The 14,175-nt window shown below is 39.8% G+C and overlaps 2 protein-coding genes across 6 annotated transcripts in view; both read left to right on the top strand.

The window, feature by feature from the left end:
- The first annotated feature begins 300 nt into the window (after positions 1-300).
- LOC134866464 (transcription factor BTF3 homolog 4-like) lies at positions 301-3,912 on the top strand. Its single transcript, XM_063886668.1, has 6 exons — positions 301-442; positions 1,377-1,436; positions 2,069-2,182; positions 2,516-2,717; positions 3,116-3,175; positions 3,464-3,912. The coding sequence occupies exons 2-6, from the start codon at positions 1,383-1,385 to the stop codon at positions 3,508-3,510; spliced, it is 477 nt and encodes a 158-aa protein (XP_063742738.1). The 5' UTR covers positions 301-442; positions 1,377-1,382; the 3' UTR covers positions 3,511-3,912.
- Positions 3,913-5,875: 1,963 nt separating this feature from the next.
- The window catches only part of zfyve9a (zinc finger, FYVE domain containing 9a), a 30,199-nt gene continuing 21,899 nt past the window's right edge, over positions 5,876-14,175 (top strand). For all 5 annotated transcript variants that reach the window (XM_063884986.1, XM_063884983.1, XM_063884985.1 and 2 more), the window contains exons 1-3: positions 5,876-6,072; positions 11,737-11,842; positions 12,633-12,740. In XM_063884986.1, coding sequence (XP_063741056.1) covers positions 12,671-12,740 — 70 coding nt within the window. In that variant the 5' untranslated portion in view covers positions 5,876-6,072; positions 11,737-11,842; positions 12,633-12,670. The remainder of the gene's footprint in view (positions 6,073-11,736; positions 11,843-12,632; positions 12,741-14,175) is intronic.

Genomic DNA, 14,175 nt, shown 5'->3' with positions numbered 1-14,175 from the left:
TCTTAAATATGTTTATTTCAAAATAAAATATTTGAGGCGTGATTGACCCCTCCTCAGCAGTGACGTTCAAACGACGTCACATCCACAAAACCGCGTGCTCCTGGCAGCATTTTGAACTGGTGAAGTTAGACAGCGAATTATTAGAAAGAACCGGAAGTTAGTACCAAAACAAAAGTTTAAAAGCCGCTACATAATTAATAATTTCATATTTCTAGGCCTTCTGTATGTCAAATCCCTTTGGATTATATCAAAACGTGTATAGTTTCACTTTAATATTAATATGTTCCTTATACAAATCAACCAATGAGCTGGTGTTGCGTTCACGGTCATTTTACTCTGAAAATCGTATAGGGAAGTGTTTTATATTACTGCTGTCTTGACCCTTCAGCTTCATTAGTAGCGTGAACAGTTCAACGGACTGTCAGCTAATTCCTTTTAAAAGGTAATACAATCTATTATTCTGTGGTAAACTTCTTAGTCGGTTTGTTTTATCGTTTGATTTTGAAGCTGATGTTTGCACTTTCCCATGTCAGGAACAAAAAGACGGTTGGTTTATCTTGTTCAGCTAATATTAGCTAAATTAGCCGTCTTGCTAGTTAGCAGCATGACTAGCAGCTAGGTTAGACTCAAATGTCATTTCGAAAATAAGCCTCAGATCCTTTTCTTTTTCCTGTTCAATTTATATTATGTCGTGGTTAATAAATGTAAATGATCCCAACAAGCGGTATGTCTGTCAGCAGATCCGTTAGCACTCTGTTAGCTCCGTGCTAACGTGTGGAAATGAGGATTATTGTAGCTTTAATTGCCCAACTCATGCTGTAGGCTACAACATGTAATCACACGTGCTTCTGTAGTTTTGCAATAGGTATTCGGACATTTTTATTTCAGTTAGTACAAATATCGTGAAGTACAAGTCATAAATTCATAACCAAAAAAAGTAATTTTGCAAATTTTGCAGTGAAGCGTTTTCAATGCTTTTCAATTATGTGATATTTCTTGGATTAATATGACTGCTGGCACAATGATCACATAGTGGAAATAATACAGATGGAATAATACAGAATTGACAATCAATCAAAAGTAATGGTACTCATTTGCAGTAAAGTGTTCAGTGTTTTCAGTGCTTTTCTATTATAGGGTTTTTTTTTTAGAATAATATTGATGCTGCGATCATTTGTAAATGCAAAACTGCTGTAGATGTTTTAGTTTGAGCATAAAATGAAAAATACAAATATCTTTGTTTGGTGTAGGCTACTTGAGTAAATGTGTGGCACAGTAAAAGGCTTCTTCTTCTCTTCATGATCAACTGTTTTTGCTTCTATGTAAAATGCATGGGAATAAATAATTAAAGTTTTTGCTTTTTCATTCTCAAACAGAACACTATGAATCAAGAAAAGCTCGCCAAACTCCAGGCACAAGTCCGGATAGGTGGAAAGGTACAGTCTGGACATCTAAATATGTAATTCTCTTTTCATGGTGAAAAAAACGCCCAGTATTGAAACCTCAGTCAGTTGTCCCTGATTTTTAAGGAGTGTTGTGGCATTCAGCACCTGCCAGGTCTTTCCTCCTGACCTCAGCAGTCCCTTTATGGAGAGAGCATTTGCCCCTTCATCTGTGGCCCCTGTGGCTTTGTTACCATGCATTGTGAGGTCTTCAGCCACACACTAGGTGGCGTTATTTGTTATTTTAGGTGTGGCAGGCCTTGAGCCCATTTCCAAATTGCACCACATTGGCACTTTCAAAAAGCCAACAGAATAGAAAGCTTTTATTTTTGTTGTAAAGAATTCAATCACATTAGCAGCGCGACTGCCTATTACAATTAAAACACACTTAAAAAATGCCTCAACAGCCTAGACTGGCTCCTTAAATCTAGTCATTTTAGTCTTGTATTTGAAACCCCTTTACCACAGATATTATCTAGAAATGATTAATTTGTGTGTTTAAGATGAAATGAAAACAAACACCAAAAAGGTCTGTGTGTGACCTGATGGTTTAAACTGTATTTGAGATATTTGTAGACGCAGCTGTCTAATCGTTTCTTTGGATTCCTCACCTGTTCTGTGCTCAGGGAACCGCCCGCAGGAAGAAAAAGGTTGTTCACAAGACGGCAACAGCTGATGACAAAAAACTCCAGGGATCCCTGAAGAAACTGGCAGTGAACAACATTGCTGGGATAGAAGAGGTGAGCCATCAAAGGAAACTTACTCACAATTGTTGTTTTTTAACTTTCCTGAGCGTCCCGATAAGGAAAGATAAAAGCACTGGAAAGCTCTCTCCGATCACGTCATCTTGTTTATTTATTTTTTTGTCTCCTTCATTTATCTTGTGGCTCAGTTTGCCTTTTTTATATATGACTGTGAATTATTAAACCAGTTAAAGGTTCATTTTTTGTTCAGGAAACGGTCTACGGCTCAACCTGAAAATCTACATAAAGTACTGCTTATCTTCATGCTGCAGAATCTGTTGTAAGGTCCTATTGGCTCTAAATCTGACTCTGTGGCGTTTGTTTCCCCAGGTGAATATGATTAAAGACGATGGGACGGTGATCCACTTCAACAACCCCAAAGTGCAGGCGTCTCTGTCCGCCAACACCTTCGCCATCACGGGCCACGCCGAGACCAAGCAGCTGACGGAGATGCTGCCGGGCATCCTGAGCCAGCTGGGCGCCGACAGCCTTAGCAGCCTGCGCAAACTGGCCGAGCAGTTCCCACGGCAATGTGAGTGCACACACACACACACACACACACACACACACACGCACACACGAGTACAACAACAATTGAAAGTGCAATATACTAAAAAGTAAGAGCATTTAGACGGTGATGTTTGATGAAAGACAACATAACCATCACCTGAGAATATGTGTTTGCGTGTAGGGGATTCAGTTTCAAGCCTTTGCATGTAATTGAAACTAAATCCAGTGACGCAAACGGATACAGGAGTGGCTTTTCCACATGGCAACACAACTCATTATGTGATGTGTTTTCTCCAGTTGTCATGGAATTGTAGATGTTGTCATTTTATCTTACCAAGTATTTCCATCCACGTTAAGCACCACCTCAGCATGGAGCTCCACTTTGGATTAACTGTTGGTTTTCTCTCATGTATTTGGCAGCAATGGACATAAAAGCAGTTAAGGAGGAGATCGCAGAAGAAGAGGATGACGATGTACCAGGTATAAACTTAGATATACCTGCTGTTCCCCATGCTCATTAAGATTGTTAAAGATCACTGTTCCTTTTTTAACTTAATCTTTGTGGATTTACACAAGTTGTTTCCAAAATGGTGCAGTGTGTATTTTAGGGCTGTTGCCTTTTTTATCAGCCAAGAAAATAAGAACTATAGTTTTGTTTGCGTTTTTTATTATCAATGCTTCAGTTGCAAGCTCGTGACAATAAGGCTTGAATTACTCTCTATGGCTGTCACAAAATCCTGATGTTCTTTGTTGTTTCTTATCTTCCAGATCTTGTGGAGAACTTTGACGAGGCCTCAAAGAACGAAGCAAACTGAAGAATCCTTTTTTTTTTCTCCGTCAACCGTTTTATGTTTTACCTCGTTCGGACTCACAAAGGGCATTTCCTCTTGTGCTGGAAACGGTTGTTAAAGGTGCGATGCATCAGCATCTCCGGAGACGTTTAGCACTGCGGTCTAGCCTGCCACTGCAACAACGTGCAGATACAGTAGGTTTTCATTTCAGTAGGCTGTGATGTTGTGGACACGGCAAGAAACAAGGATTGGCACGACTCTCGGCACCAAAAGGACTCCAACTTCTTTAGAAATAAACTTTCTACATTGTTAAACATGGTTGGTATTTAAGAGATTGTTTATTAAATTGCAATTAAAGAGAACTCTTCATTCACTTTGCATTATAGCGGTGATTATGACTTTAATAAAACATTTTTGGGCTATTGAGACATCTGGTTACTTGACTTCTTAGATTCGTTTTGGCCGTTACAAGAAAGCTTTTTACCTTTAATGGCAACTCATGGGGAAACAACGAGACTGCAGTATTTGATTAACACTTTCGAAGTAGTAGTCGAGGCCTTTTATTTTAAGAGTGAAACTGATGCTAGTTTTATAAATAGAATAACAGTTATTATAAGCCCCACAGTGGGCCTCTTCCTTTACACTTTCTTGAATTCATAGATATCTGAGCCGTTATGTAACACAATATTCTGGATGGTGAAATAAAATACTTAAGATACAATTTTAAAACTGAACTTTTTGTTTAAACTACACTTCAATTTTGCAAGTAGGACTGTGAAATGCATTTAAGCATAATTCTCAATTACAAGTTAACACCTGTTTTTAAAATCTTTCTAGGCCAACTTTTTAAAAGTATTAGCGTCATAATCTATTCAAAGTACCAAACTAAAAACTCATTCAGCAGTGTCCCAACTTCCAAATAAATAAAAAGCTCATTAAGATTACTGGATTATTATTATGGATTATTATTATGTTTTACTCACTTCAATCTTGCAACAAAGGATCCATTTCCTTAATTTTCTTAAATGAATAATATGGTAATATGAAACTGATTCTATAAAATAAATGTATCTGGGTAAAAAGCCTAATATTTTCCTTAGAGATGTAGTGTAGTACAAGTCGAAATGAGTAAAATGCACAAGTTAATGCACCATTACTGATCAGAAGTTATTTTATTGTGTCTGTTCAGGTAACGTGAAGGGGTTTGCACTTGTGTATTAGTTATGCATCAAATATGAAGAACTACTGGCCTCACTTTTCCCCACTATAGTACATTGTTGTTAAAACTTGGAAGTGGTTGGGTGTGCACATAAGGAGACTGTCGCATCCCGTTCCATTGATCCCTGTGACGCTGCTTTGCTGCATCGTGCGGATCAATGATGCCCTGCTGTCAGTCTGCCCAGCTGGAGAGCCTCACAAGGTTACCGGGGATGAACGGGCCATTTTGACTCTTGTGTGTCCTGCACCGTGAGGCTGGGGGGGGGGGAGTCGGCTGCGGACCCGCGGACCCGCCCCTGGGCTCACCCCTCCACCCTCAGCCTGGGTTGAGCCAAAATGTCCTGCTGCTGCGGCTGGACCTCAGAGCAGGAGCTGGATGGAGCTCAACAGCTTTACAGATGCGTCAAGAAACACAGTGGCAGCTTGGTCAGAACCGGAAACTGTGTTGTAGCCTTTAAAATTAAAAGCTTACGTTGACTCATTCCTGCATTTTACTTGCACCATTGTGTCTCTTAAACTATTTATGTCTATTCTTATTATGTTTAAAGTATCTAGTCTACTGTATGTTGCACTGTCGAAGGAGCATGGGGCGTAACATATGTTTTGTGTTGTAATACTACTTTTATTTTATCATAGGGTCTGAACACTTACCCTACTGTAAGTTTATATTGATTATGACACAAGTCGTACGGGAAGATATATTTCACTTGGACTAAGAAGATAAATAAAAATACAGGTTATTTTAGTGAGATTATAAATTAAATAACAAAAGTTAACCTAGAATAGAAATACCTACATTAGGGCATCATTTAATCAGATTTACTATAAAATAGCTTGTATAATTGAGTAGTTTAGTTAAATATGTTATAGCAAAGTTATTACATGCAATACTGCCTACAGATATTAATTTCAATCTGAGTTTAAATCTAATTTACATTGACAATTTCTTCTAGAATTGTATTTTGTGTATGACACATTGTTTAATGCTGGATAAATTCAGTAATTAACTGTTGGATATTTTAAACAAATGGTGTTCTTATAAGTTATAATATAAAACTGAGAAACAGTGTAGCTGGTGGGGTTTTATTTTGAAATATACAACCGGAAGTAGTTGGTCTCCATTCTGGCTGTCTTGATGGTGCTTCTTATTTTTCCCAATATTAACCCTTGGGGGAGGGATCTTGAGTGCTGTCGCACAACTACGGCAGACTACAGGCTGTACTTTGCGACTTGCGCTGTGTGAGTTAGGTAGCAGCGGAGGGTCTACCTGAGGAGACTCAAAAATAGCCCTCAAAGGCGATTAGGTATGACGGATACTGACGGAGGGGCTCCGCGGGAGGACTGTACGTAGAGATGAGGATTCCTCCGGTGAGTAAATGTTTTCATGACATTTCATACACTGTCTGTTGTTGCTCTGACGTTACAACCCGCCATTGCAACGGCAAGTGTTATAATAACTAAGCCGAAGAAGTCGTTATGGATGTGGGGTTTTATGGTCTGTTTGGCTAGCTAAACGGTAAGTGACACCGAGAAAGGTGATGCACTATTTTACGTTCAATTACACAACACGCTGCTTTACGAGCTGTAGCTTAACAGTCACTAATAAAAACACTAGCAATGCAGCAAAAAGCGAAATATACTTTTAATGACTGTGATGAATGGGCTGAGTTAACCTGAAGAGGAATGCTTTTTTAAATAACCGTTAAAACCGTTAGCCACACAATAGCCGTTAAACCGTTAGCCACCAAGCCCACCGAGCTGCATACGGTTGAGTGTCCGTCAGAGGAGCACGTCTCTGCCGTCACTCGGAGCACGACTACACGCTGAACCCTTGGAGCTAACACTAGCCGCTTCATCCTCCGGATACACCCTGCTGCTGTACAGTGGGGTTATTTGTGTCTAAATGCTCCATCATATTGTTATACCCGGCTTGGTTATAACTGTTTTGTAAACTTAACTCGTGGCCTTTTTAGGTGTGGACATTACACTCAGCTAGCAGCTAATACAACTATTAACCCAAGTTCTGGTGCCAATAGAAACACCTCTCTTGTCGTGTGTGTAGCTGTTTTTATCATTACATACCGCCTTTAATAACACAGGGAAGCTTCCCATGGCTTAACCCAGTGTACCTGTGAATAATATTTACTATCCAAGGCTGTGTTTGGCCTGTAGGCAGCAGGCACACACTGCTATTTTATGATTGCATAATCCAAGCTAATGGTCATTTGTGTTGCCCTGGAGAGTTTGTTAGTGCTATGTCTTTTACATTTACCTCATCATGTGGTCTCAGGGCCTTTTATTTAAGATCTGGAGGTGGGATTCATAAAAAAACCAGTGGGCCCATCCCAGTGCCAGCTTGAATAGTCATCACTAGTGAAGAATTTAAAACGAATTTGTCACTGAAGAGAAACCCAGAACAGATCATATCAAAGCATCTGGAAAGGCTTGAGTTCATAACACTCATACTTTCTCTTGGCTTATCTCCATCTTGACTGAGTGGCTGTCCAGGGCATTTGATTTTTACCTCACTACATCGTCAAGCAGTATTAAACCCCGGGCGGTTGATTGAGTAGACTGATCCAACAGGCTTCCCATTCAAAGACCAGCTCTCTTGTGTGCAGAGACTTCCCAGATGTAGGTTACTGTACGCTTTCAGAAACTATTACAAGTCTCTCCCTGATGGCAGCCCGGCACAGCAGCCTGTCTCCTCTTTCCGTTTCTTCTGTCGTGTGGCGGTTAAATGTAGATCAAAACATAAGGGAGAAAAGAAGATGATAATAGCTTTTGACACTTTCTGTGAAGCAGAGTAGCTCTTTGTAACAGGAGGAAAAGCTACTCTCTTCACTTTTCCAGTCTTCAGATCTAAACAGATTTGCCATTATTAACCTCTCTTTTCAAATATATTTGTTTCAAATTATTGAGAAGACTCATCTTTTGAGGATACAAACCTGTGGCAGGTTTTTCTTTTATGTATATTTCTGAAATATTTAGCCGTACTTGGGAATTGCATCTTTAAATTCTTACAGGAGGAGGGTAGACAACTCCCTGTCAGGGCGTTAATCGTTACATAATAATGTGTCAGTCAGGTCATGCGATTATGTACTTAGAAAGTTGTGGCAGTCCATTCTTAAAGAGGGGAAGTGATCATTGGAGGTTTCCTGTATCCACCCGGAGGCGACGCCGTCTGGAGCACGTCTGTGCCGGGTATGGATCTATAAATGCTGTTTATCAGGATGTGGGCCTGCAAACCTGGGAAGCACTTGGATCAGTAGAAGGAGAAACTTTGTTCAGAGGTCTGTCTTCCTGTAGAACTATTTACCACCATTATCACATTCTCAAAGAGAGCTTAAAAATATAGTTTTTTTCTCTTAATCCATAACATTCAGTAAAGCATACATCAGTTTGAAATGTATTACTGCAACTAATAATGTCTCAATGTGTTTCTGTGTTTCTATTTAATAATTGAAGTATTGGGGAAATCCCGTTAGGACTTCCCAAGATGCTTGTTTCATTTGATCAAAATTCTAAAATAGTTTTAAAACTAACAATTATTTTCATTATTGATTACTTAATTTACCTTTTTGGTGTAAAACAGCACCCACATTTCTCAGCCCCTTCAGTGGTGTCTTTAATGCCCAACCAATAATACAAAATCTGAGAAATGTTATTTTGTTCTTGCATTAAACAAAAGAAAAATGGCAAATCCTCACGCCTGTGAAGTTGAAACATTTGGTCTTTTTGCTTGAAGAACTCATTAGATAATTATCAAAACAGTTATACAATAAATGAAGTAAATGTCATAACCCAAAGATAGACGTCAAGGCTTTTAAGGGAATTCCACGTAATGTGTGAGGAAGTGACTGCAGCTCCCTCACAGAAAACAACAGCAGGAAACCCGAGTCTTGTTCTGACAGCGAAGACCTAATGAACTGTAGTAGCATACTTCTAGTTTGTCCAAGCCGCCTCGCTGTTTATGCCCTTGTCTTATTTAATTTTGCTGCCGTGCGGGGATGTCCAGTCAGGCGTGCTTTATCGTGTTAGTAGTCTGTAAGGCCATTTCATTATTAGCATGTCTGGCTTACAATGGAGGGTGCAGCATGGCTGTGGAGGGGATCCTCTGTTGTTCTGTTTAAATATAGAATAAGGTCCCTTTTCTGGTTCTCAGTCAATTCAATGTTATGTGTAATATTTGTATAACAATAAAAAACAAAATATCCAGCTGCTGTACTAGTTTGAGGATTTGCAACATTACCCTATTTTTATGCAATTTTAGATTTTAATATCTCTTCAGTTTCTTAGCCTGACAAAACATGTGATTTCATAATGTCCCCTGATTTTTGTGCTTCACAAAAGGTGGGCTAATGTGCTAAAAGTGGCAATGCTAACATGCAGATGGTATAAAGGTATAGTGTGTTTGTTTAGTGTGTTAGCATGCTAATATTGAATAAGTTCCCCTTAATGCAAAGTGGAGGTGAGGATGGTGTGAGCGGGGTTAGCTACGCAGGTATTTTTTCACAAACTATTGGACACAATTTGACCAGATGATGGTGCAAAATCAGCTGATCACCAAAGTAGTTACACAATTTTACTCAGGAGGATATAAATGTACCAGATAACATGGCAATCCATTTAATAAATATTGAGATATTTCAATCTGAACCACAAAAGCAAACCTCATGGGATTCCCCAAAGTCAGGAGGGTTCATCCTCTTTACCATCCCAGGAGCTTTGCCTCTATCATGGATAAAATAATGAACTTTTACTGGTAACAGCTTCACACATATGAAGACCTGCTTGTTGTTTTACAATGTGATAACAAGTGTGAAAACTTTGTTGTGTTTATAAGCACTTCCTAGACATTATTATAGGCACTGTTAAACACAAGTTTAGTCTGAAAATACATTTTAGGTCAATTAGAATAACCGTCAGGTGTGGTTGCACATCTTGATTTTCCTGTTTGACTCCAGGCCACACCACATGTAACTGCTTGCGTTTGATCCTTTTTGAGTAGTCTAGTTGAGGAGTTGGAGCATGTTTTAACAAAACATGTAAAATGAGATTGTGTAACTTCAGAACCATTTTTGTCTTTTAGTCCGACGCGCTCTCTCATGCACATTTGTCTGCTCTAAAGCATCTCCCCAAGTTTACATTTCTAAAAATACAACCCCTTCGCGCACTTTGACTAAAGCTGCATTATTTAACGCCTCTGCAGAGTAATTAAATCTTAATCAGGGACGGGCTCCTGTCGTCATGGAGGTGTATCATGGTTGTGTGTGTGTTTGTTCACGTGTGCACTGTCCTCCATCCACCGGAGCTTTTCAGGCTCTTACGGTGCGGGGCGCATTCTTTTAGAGGCAATCTCTCTGCTGAAGTAGAAACTGGAGAGGTTTGGCAAAGTTAAACTTTTGTGCTACCATTCAGTGATGGGTTCAGGTGATGTCAGGGTGATTTACTCAACCCAAACTGTATTATCTCAACTTGATCTACTCCTGCTGACAACACCTCTTAGTTGTGTTTAATCTTACCAAAAGAGTTTCATACATTGATTAGTAGTCACTGTCAGCTGTTGTTAAGCAGCTATTTTTAAATCATGATTTAATATGCAATGGTTTTGAAGATGTCAGTGTATATTTATTGAAGCAGCAGTAGTGGAGTTTCTCGTATTGATCTTGCAGTGACGTCACGGTGTGTGTGTTGTGCCTAATCTGAGTCATCATACTCCATCTGGACTGCGCTTGCCTAATGGTTCGTAAGATGCTCTAATTACAGCGTTGTGTCTTTGTTTCATTCACTGATGGATTATTTATTCTGTCGGTCTTCTTATTTTAAACGGGGCCTTTTTTGGCTCTGACAGCAGCGTTTCCTCCAGAAATGGTTTGACCCACGGTACACACTACAGTACATGTGTATCCTCCTGTCCTGTGCACTCTCCGTTTTGCTGACGTCGTGCACATGCTTGCGCTTTAAACTAAGCGGAAAATGTGTTGACTCTGCTCCTTTCTCCGAAGCCTTCGCGCTGCGGAATATGTAGTCTCTGGTGTAATCCCTGGTCGCTCTTGTCCTTATGAGAATGACCCTGAGGTTCAGCATGGCTGTTACTCATTTGCTGCCACACACACACACACTCTCTCTCCAAGGTCTTCTCATCAGCAAGGACAGACTGGGCAGGTTTACTGTGCAGTGACTCAGGCTTCATCTGATTTCCATTCATGCCTCTGATTGCCTTGTCGAGCGTGAATGAGTATTTGCTCACGATGTATGATTATGTGCAGTACACATGATAAGCTCGATGTGCTCTATTATCATTTGAAACATGGTGTTCATGAACTCAAACGTTTCCCCCTTACTGAGGTGTTGTTCTGATTCATCGTCAGTGTGATGGGGGGAGACATTACCTTTGAGCCGTATGATCTGATGCCAGTCTAAGCTTGAATATGAGGCTGCAGATGGAAAAGAGATGTATATCAATCCTTTATAAAATGTTATAATAGTGACAAAGGCCCAGTATAATTCCCCCAAGCTCAAGGTGAAGTCGTATTGTTTTTATCCAAACATCTAAAACTCAAAAGATGTTACTGTTAACATTTGTGACTAAGAAAAGCCTCAAATCTTTACATTTGAAACCTCAATATCTTTTGATTATTTGATCAATTATAACTAATCATTTTAGCAAATATACAAACATTTGTTACTTGCAACGTTGAACCTTGGCTTGTGTTTTTTAAGGCATTTTTGTTTAGTTTTTTATTTAAAAAACAGCCTTAGCCTGAACCGTAGCTGGACGTATTGACCAGTCGAACTCAGATGTTTAATTTGTACTTTTTTCAATCTCAAGCTAAATATGAAGCCCAGATCAATCACTTAGCTGGCTTTACTCACTTTACTATGATGTGTAGTTGATAAACTGTAAGCATCTAGGACATGCTGTCAGCTCATTGCTTTTATTGCCTTGTAATGAGACTGGCAGCTTGCTTTTCCACGCTGGTTGAGAAGCAGTTGTTGGACTGAAAGGTGTTTCCCTCCCACTTCAAGGTGTGGGCGCTCGGCGCTTGCCAGACTGGGTGAAGTGAGAAGTGAGAAGGGAAACCTGCTGAGAAAAAAACACCGCCTGGGACTGCTGAGGAGGACCTCTGTGCAGGTGAGGAGAGATGAAGAAGCCAGCTGTAATACAGGTATACAGAGGAGTCAGTAAAGGCATTTAAAGAATGAAGACTGTCCAAGTTACAGAGCAAACAATTGATCCTGTGATACAGAACACCAGGCTGGTGAGAAAGTTTATATCCAAGTGTTTGATAATTAATTTATAATTTAAGTTATTTTTCAAAACTGAGACTAAGGATCTGTTTCCAGTTCAAAAGAAATAAAATATGTTTTTTATCTTTTTAAAATAATATAAATGTAGTATTTTAAAGTGTCCGACCGTCAGACGAAGCAAGTCAGTTAGAGATGTCACCTTGGACTTACAGTAAGAGAAACGGAATTATTGATTACATAAACATAATCTTATCATCTAATCAACCATGCGATAAATTAAGAAAATAATAAGCGGATTAAATGATGCTGCGACACATTTTTTAGACTTGAAGAGGTAGAGAAGTGAATACGTGTGTATCCTGAATGACTCTTTGTTACTATTTTCAAGGCTTATAACTCACTCGATAACCTTCGTATTCATAACATACTTTTTGACCTTACCTATACTTGCCTTTTATTATCTTTGTGGCCCCAGAGCGATCACAAAAGAGAGGACTGCTAGGGAAGGAAAATGAGAACGAAGAGCCAACGGGGGTGGAGGGGATGTTTCTACTTAAACAAAGCTTATTAAAGTGAGATATGAGAAAGGAGATACGATACAGGCCATGGGGGACATTTGCATACTGCATGGAAATGAACGGATTTATTTTTAAGGACACTCTCTGTGTTTCTAGGTTCACACGGCCGTCGGCAGCGTGGAGCTTTCTGACCCATGGAGAATTATTTCCAGGCCGAGGCCTTCAACCTGGACAAGGTGCTGGACGAGTTTGAGCAGAACGAAGGTGAGCTCCTCTGTTGTAAAGAATGTGGCGAAGACACGGGGACAGACAGTGAGTCATTGTGTCTGAGGAAAGACTGACGGGACAGGGTGTAATTGTCGGATTGAAGTTTCAGAGGAGCTGTGGTTAGGATGCCCTTATGTAACCGGTGAGTAAACCATCACTGTGTCAGACACAACACCCGAACAGTTTCTGCAACATTTCCAGGTGTCGATTGAAAGTGTGCAGAGAAGAAATGGGGCTAATTGGATTATCAATTTCCCCCGGGCTGGTGTGAAACTGTGTAATTGGTGCAAGACAAGAGTCTTTTGTTTCTTCTTCACACTTAATGCTTACAATCACTAAAGAAATAGAGTTTGAAACAGTGCTTCCACAGAGCTTATTTATGGTGATTGTAGAGTAAACAATGTATTACTGTGCTGCAGAACAAACGATCTGTTATTACAGAGGGAAGACTGCTCCTTTTCTGGATTCATGACTGAAGATGACCCCAGAAATATGCCAGCCCTCCATACACAACATATTTTAATGGTTCTCTGAGCTCAGTGTGTATTTTTGCTGTGAGCGATTAACTGTGTGTACTTGGCCAGAGATCCAGCTTGGCAGATTAACTCTGTGTGAGTGAATGTGTGTGTGCGCTTGAACCTGGTACGGCACATACCGAAACAGCTTAGCATGAGTTCCAGTGAAGAAAGGAAAGCACTATACAGTAGCTGACGTGGCTGTTAAAGAAAGTCCTTTTGAATAAATATTATACGATTTTCCGCTCGTATTACCCAGCATTCATGTGTCAGCTAGCTTGACTGATGTCTCCCAGGGGTGACTGAGCCGTTTGGCCCACTTTCCCTGAATTCCCACACTAATTTCCCACTCCCTGCCAACCTCATTTCTCAATTTGTCCCCTGGTTTGTCTCCCATTTTTAGCTCTCGATCACCTGGGACTGTGTATATTTGCAATAGTTCTCCGTGGCAGTTCATTTGAGGCTTCCTTGTGTTTAAGGTTCATGATCTTTTCTCTGGGTTAAAATCTGGGTTGAACTGAATTGTGTAAAGTTTTATTCGTAATGTTGTATCGCTGCATTGTCAGATAAAGATTAAGCTAATGGTATTATGCTATTTGGAGAGTACGATTTTAGGTGTGGCTGCATAAGAGTCTCTCTCCCTCCTGTGATCCAAACGGTTCCCATAACTTATGTGTTGTTGTTGTTGTTGTTGTTGGGAAATAAATAGATGCTATGATTTTCAAAATGTTTCTGTCAGAATTTGCCTCGGTTTATTTGTTGTTGTTTATCCTCTCAAAAGTAATATTTTCAGGGCAGGAACTGAAGGGATGCAGCTGTATTAACCCGACAGTCAAGCAGCGATCTTACAGCACCATTAAAAAAAAAAAAGCACTTCTATAACCAGAATAATAAAGAATGAAGGTTTTTATGTCGAC

This window comes from Eleginops maclovinus, chromosome 6, assembly GCF_036324505.1.
Source record: "Eleginops maclovinus isolate JMC-PN-2008 ecotype Puerto Natales chromosome 6, JC_Emac_rtc_rv5, whole genome shotgun sequence".
Lineage (NCBI taxonomy): Eukaryota > Metazoa > Chordata > Actinopteri > Perciformes > Eleginopidae > Eleginops > Eleginops maclovinus.
The sequence above is the reverse complement of the archived record's forward strand: the minus strand, read 5'-3'. Positions and strand labels throughout refer to the sequence as shown.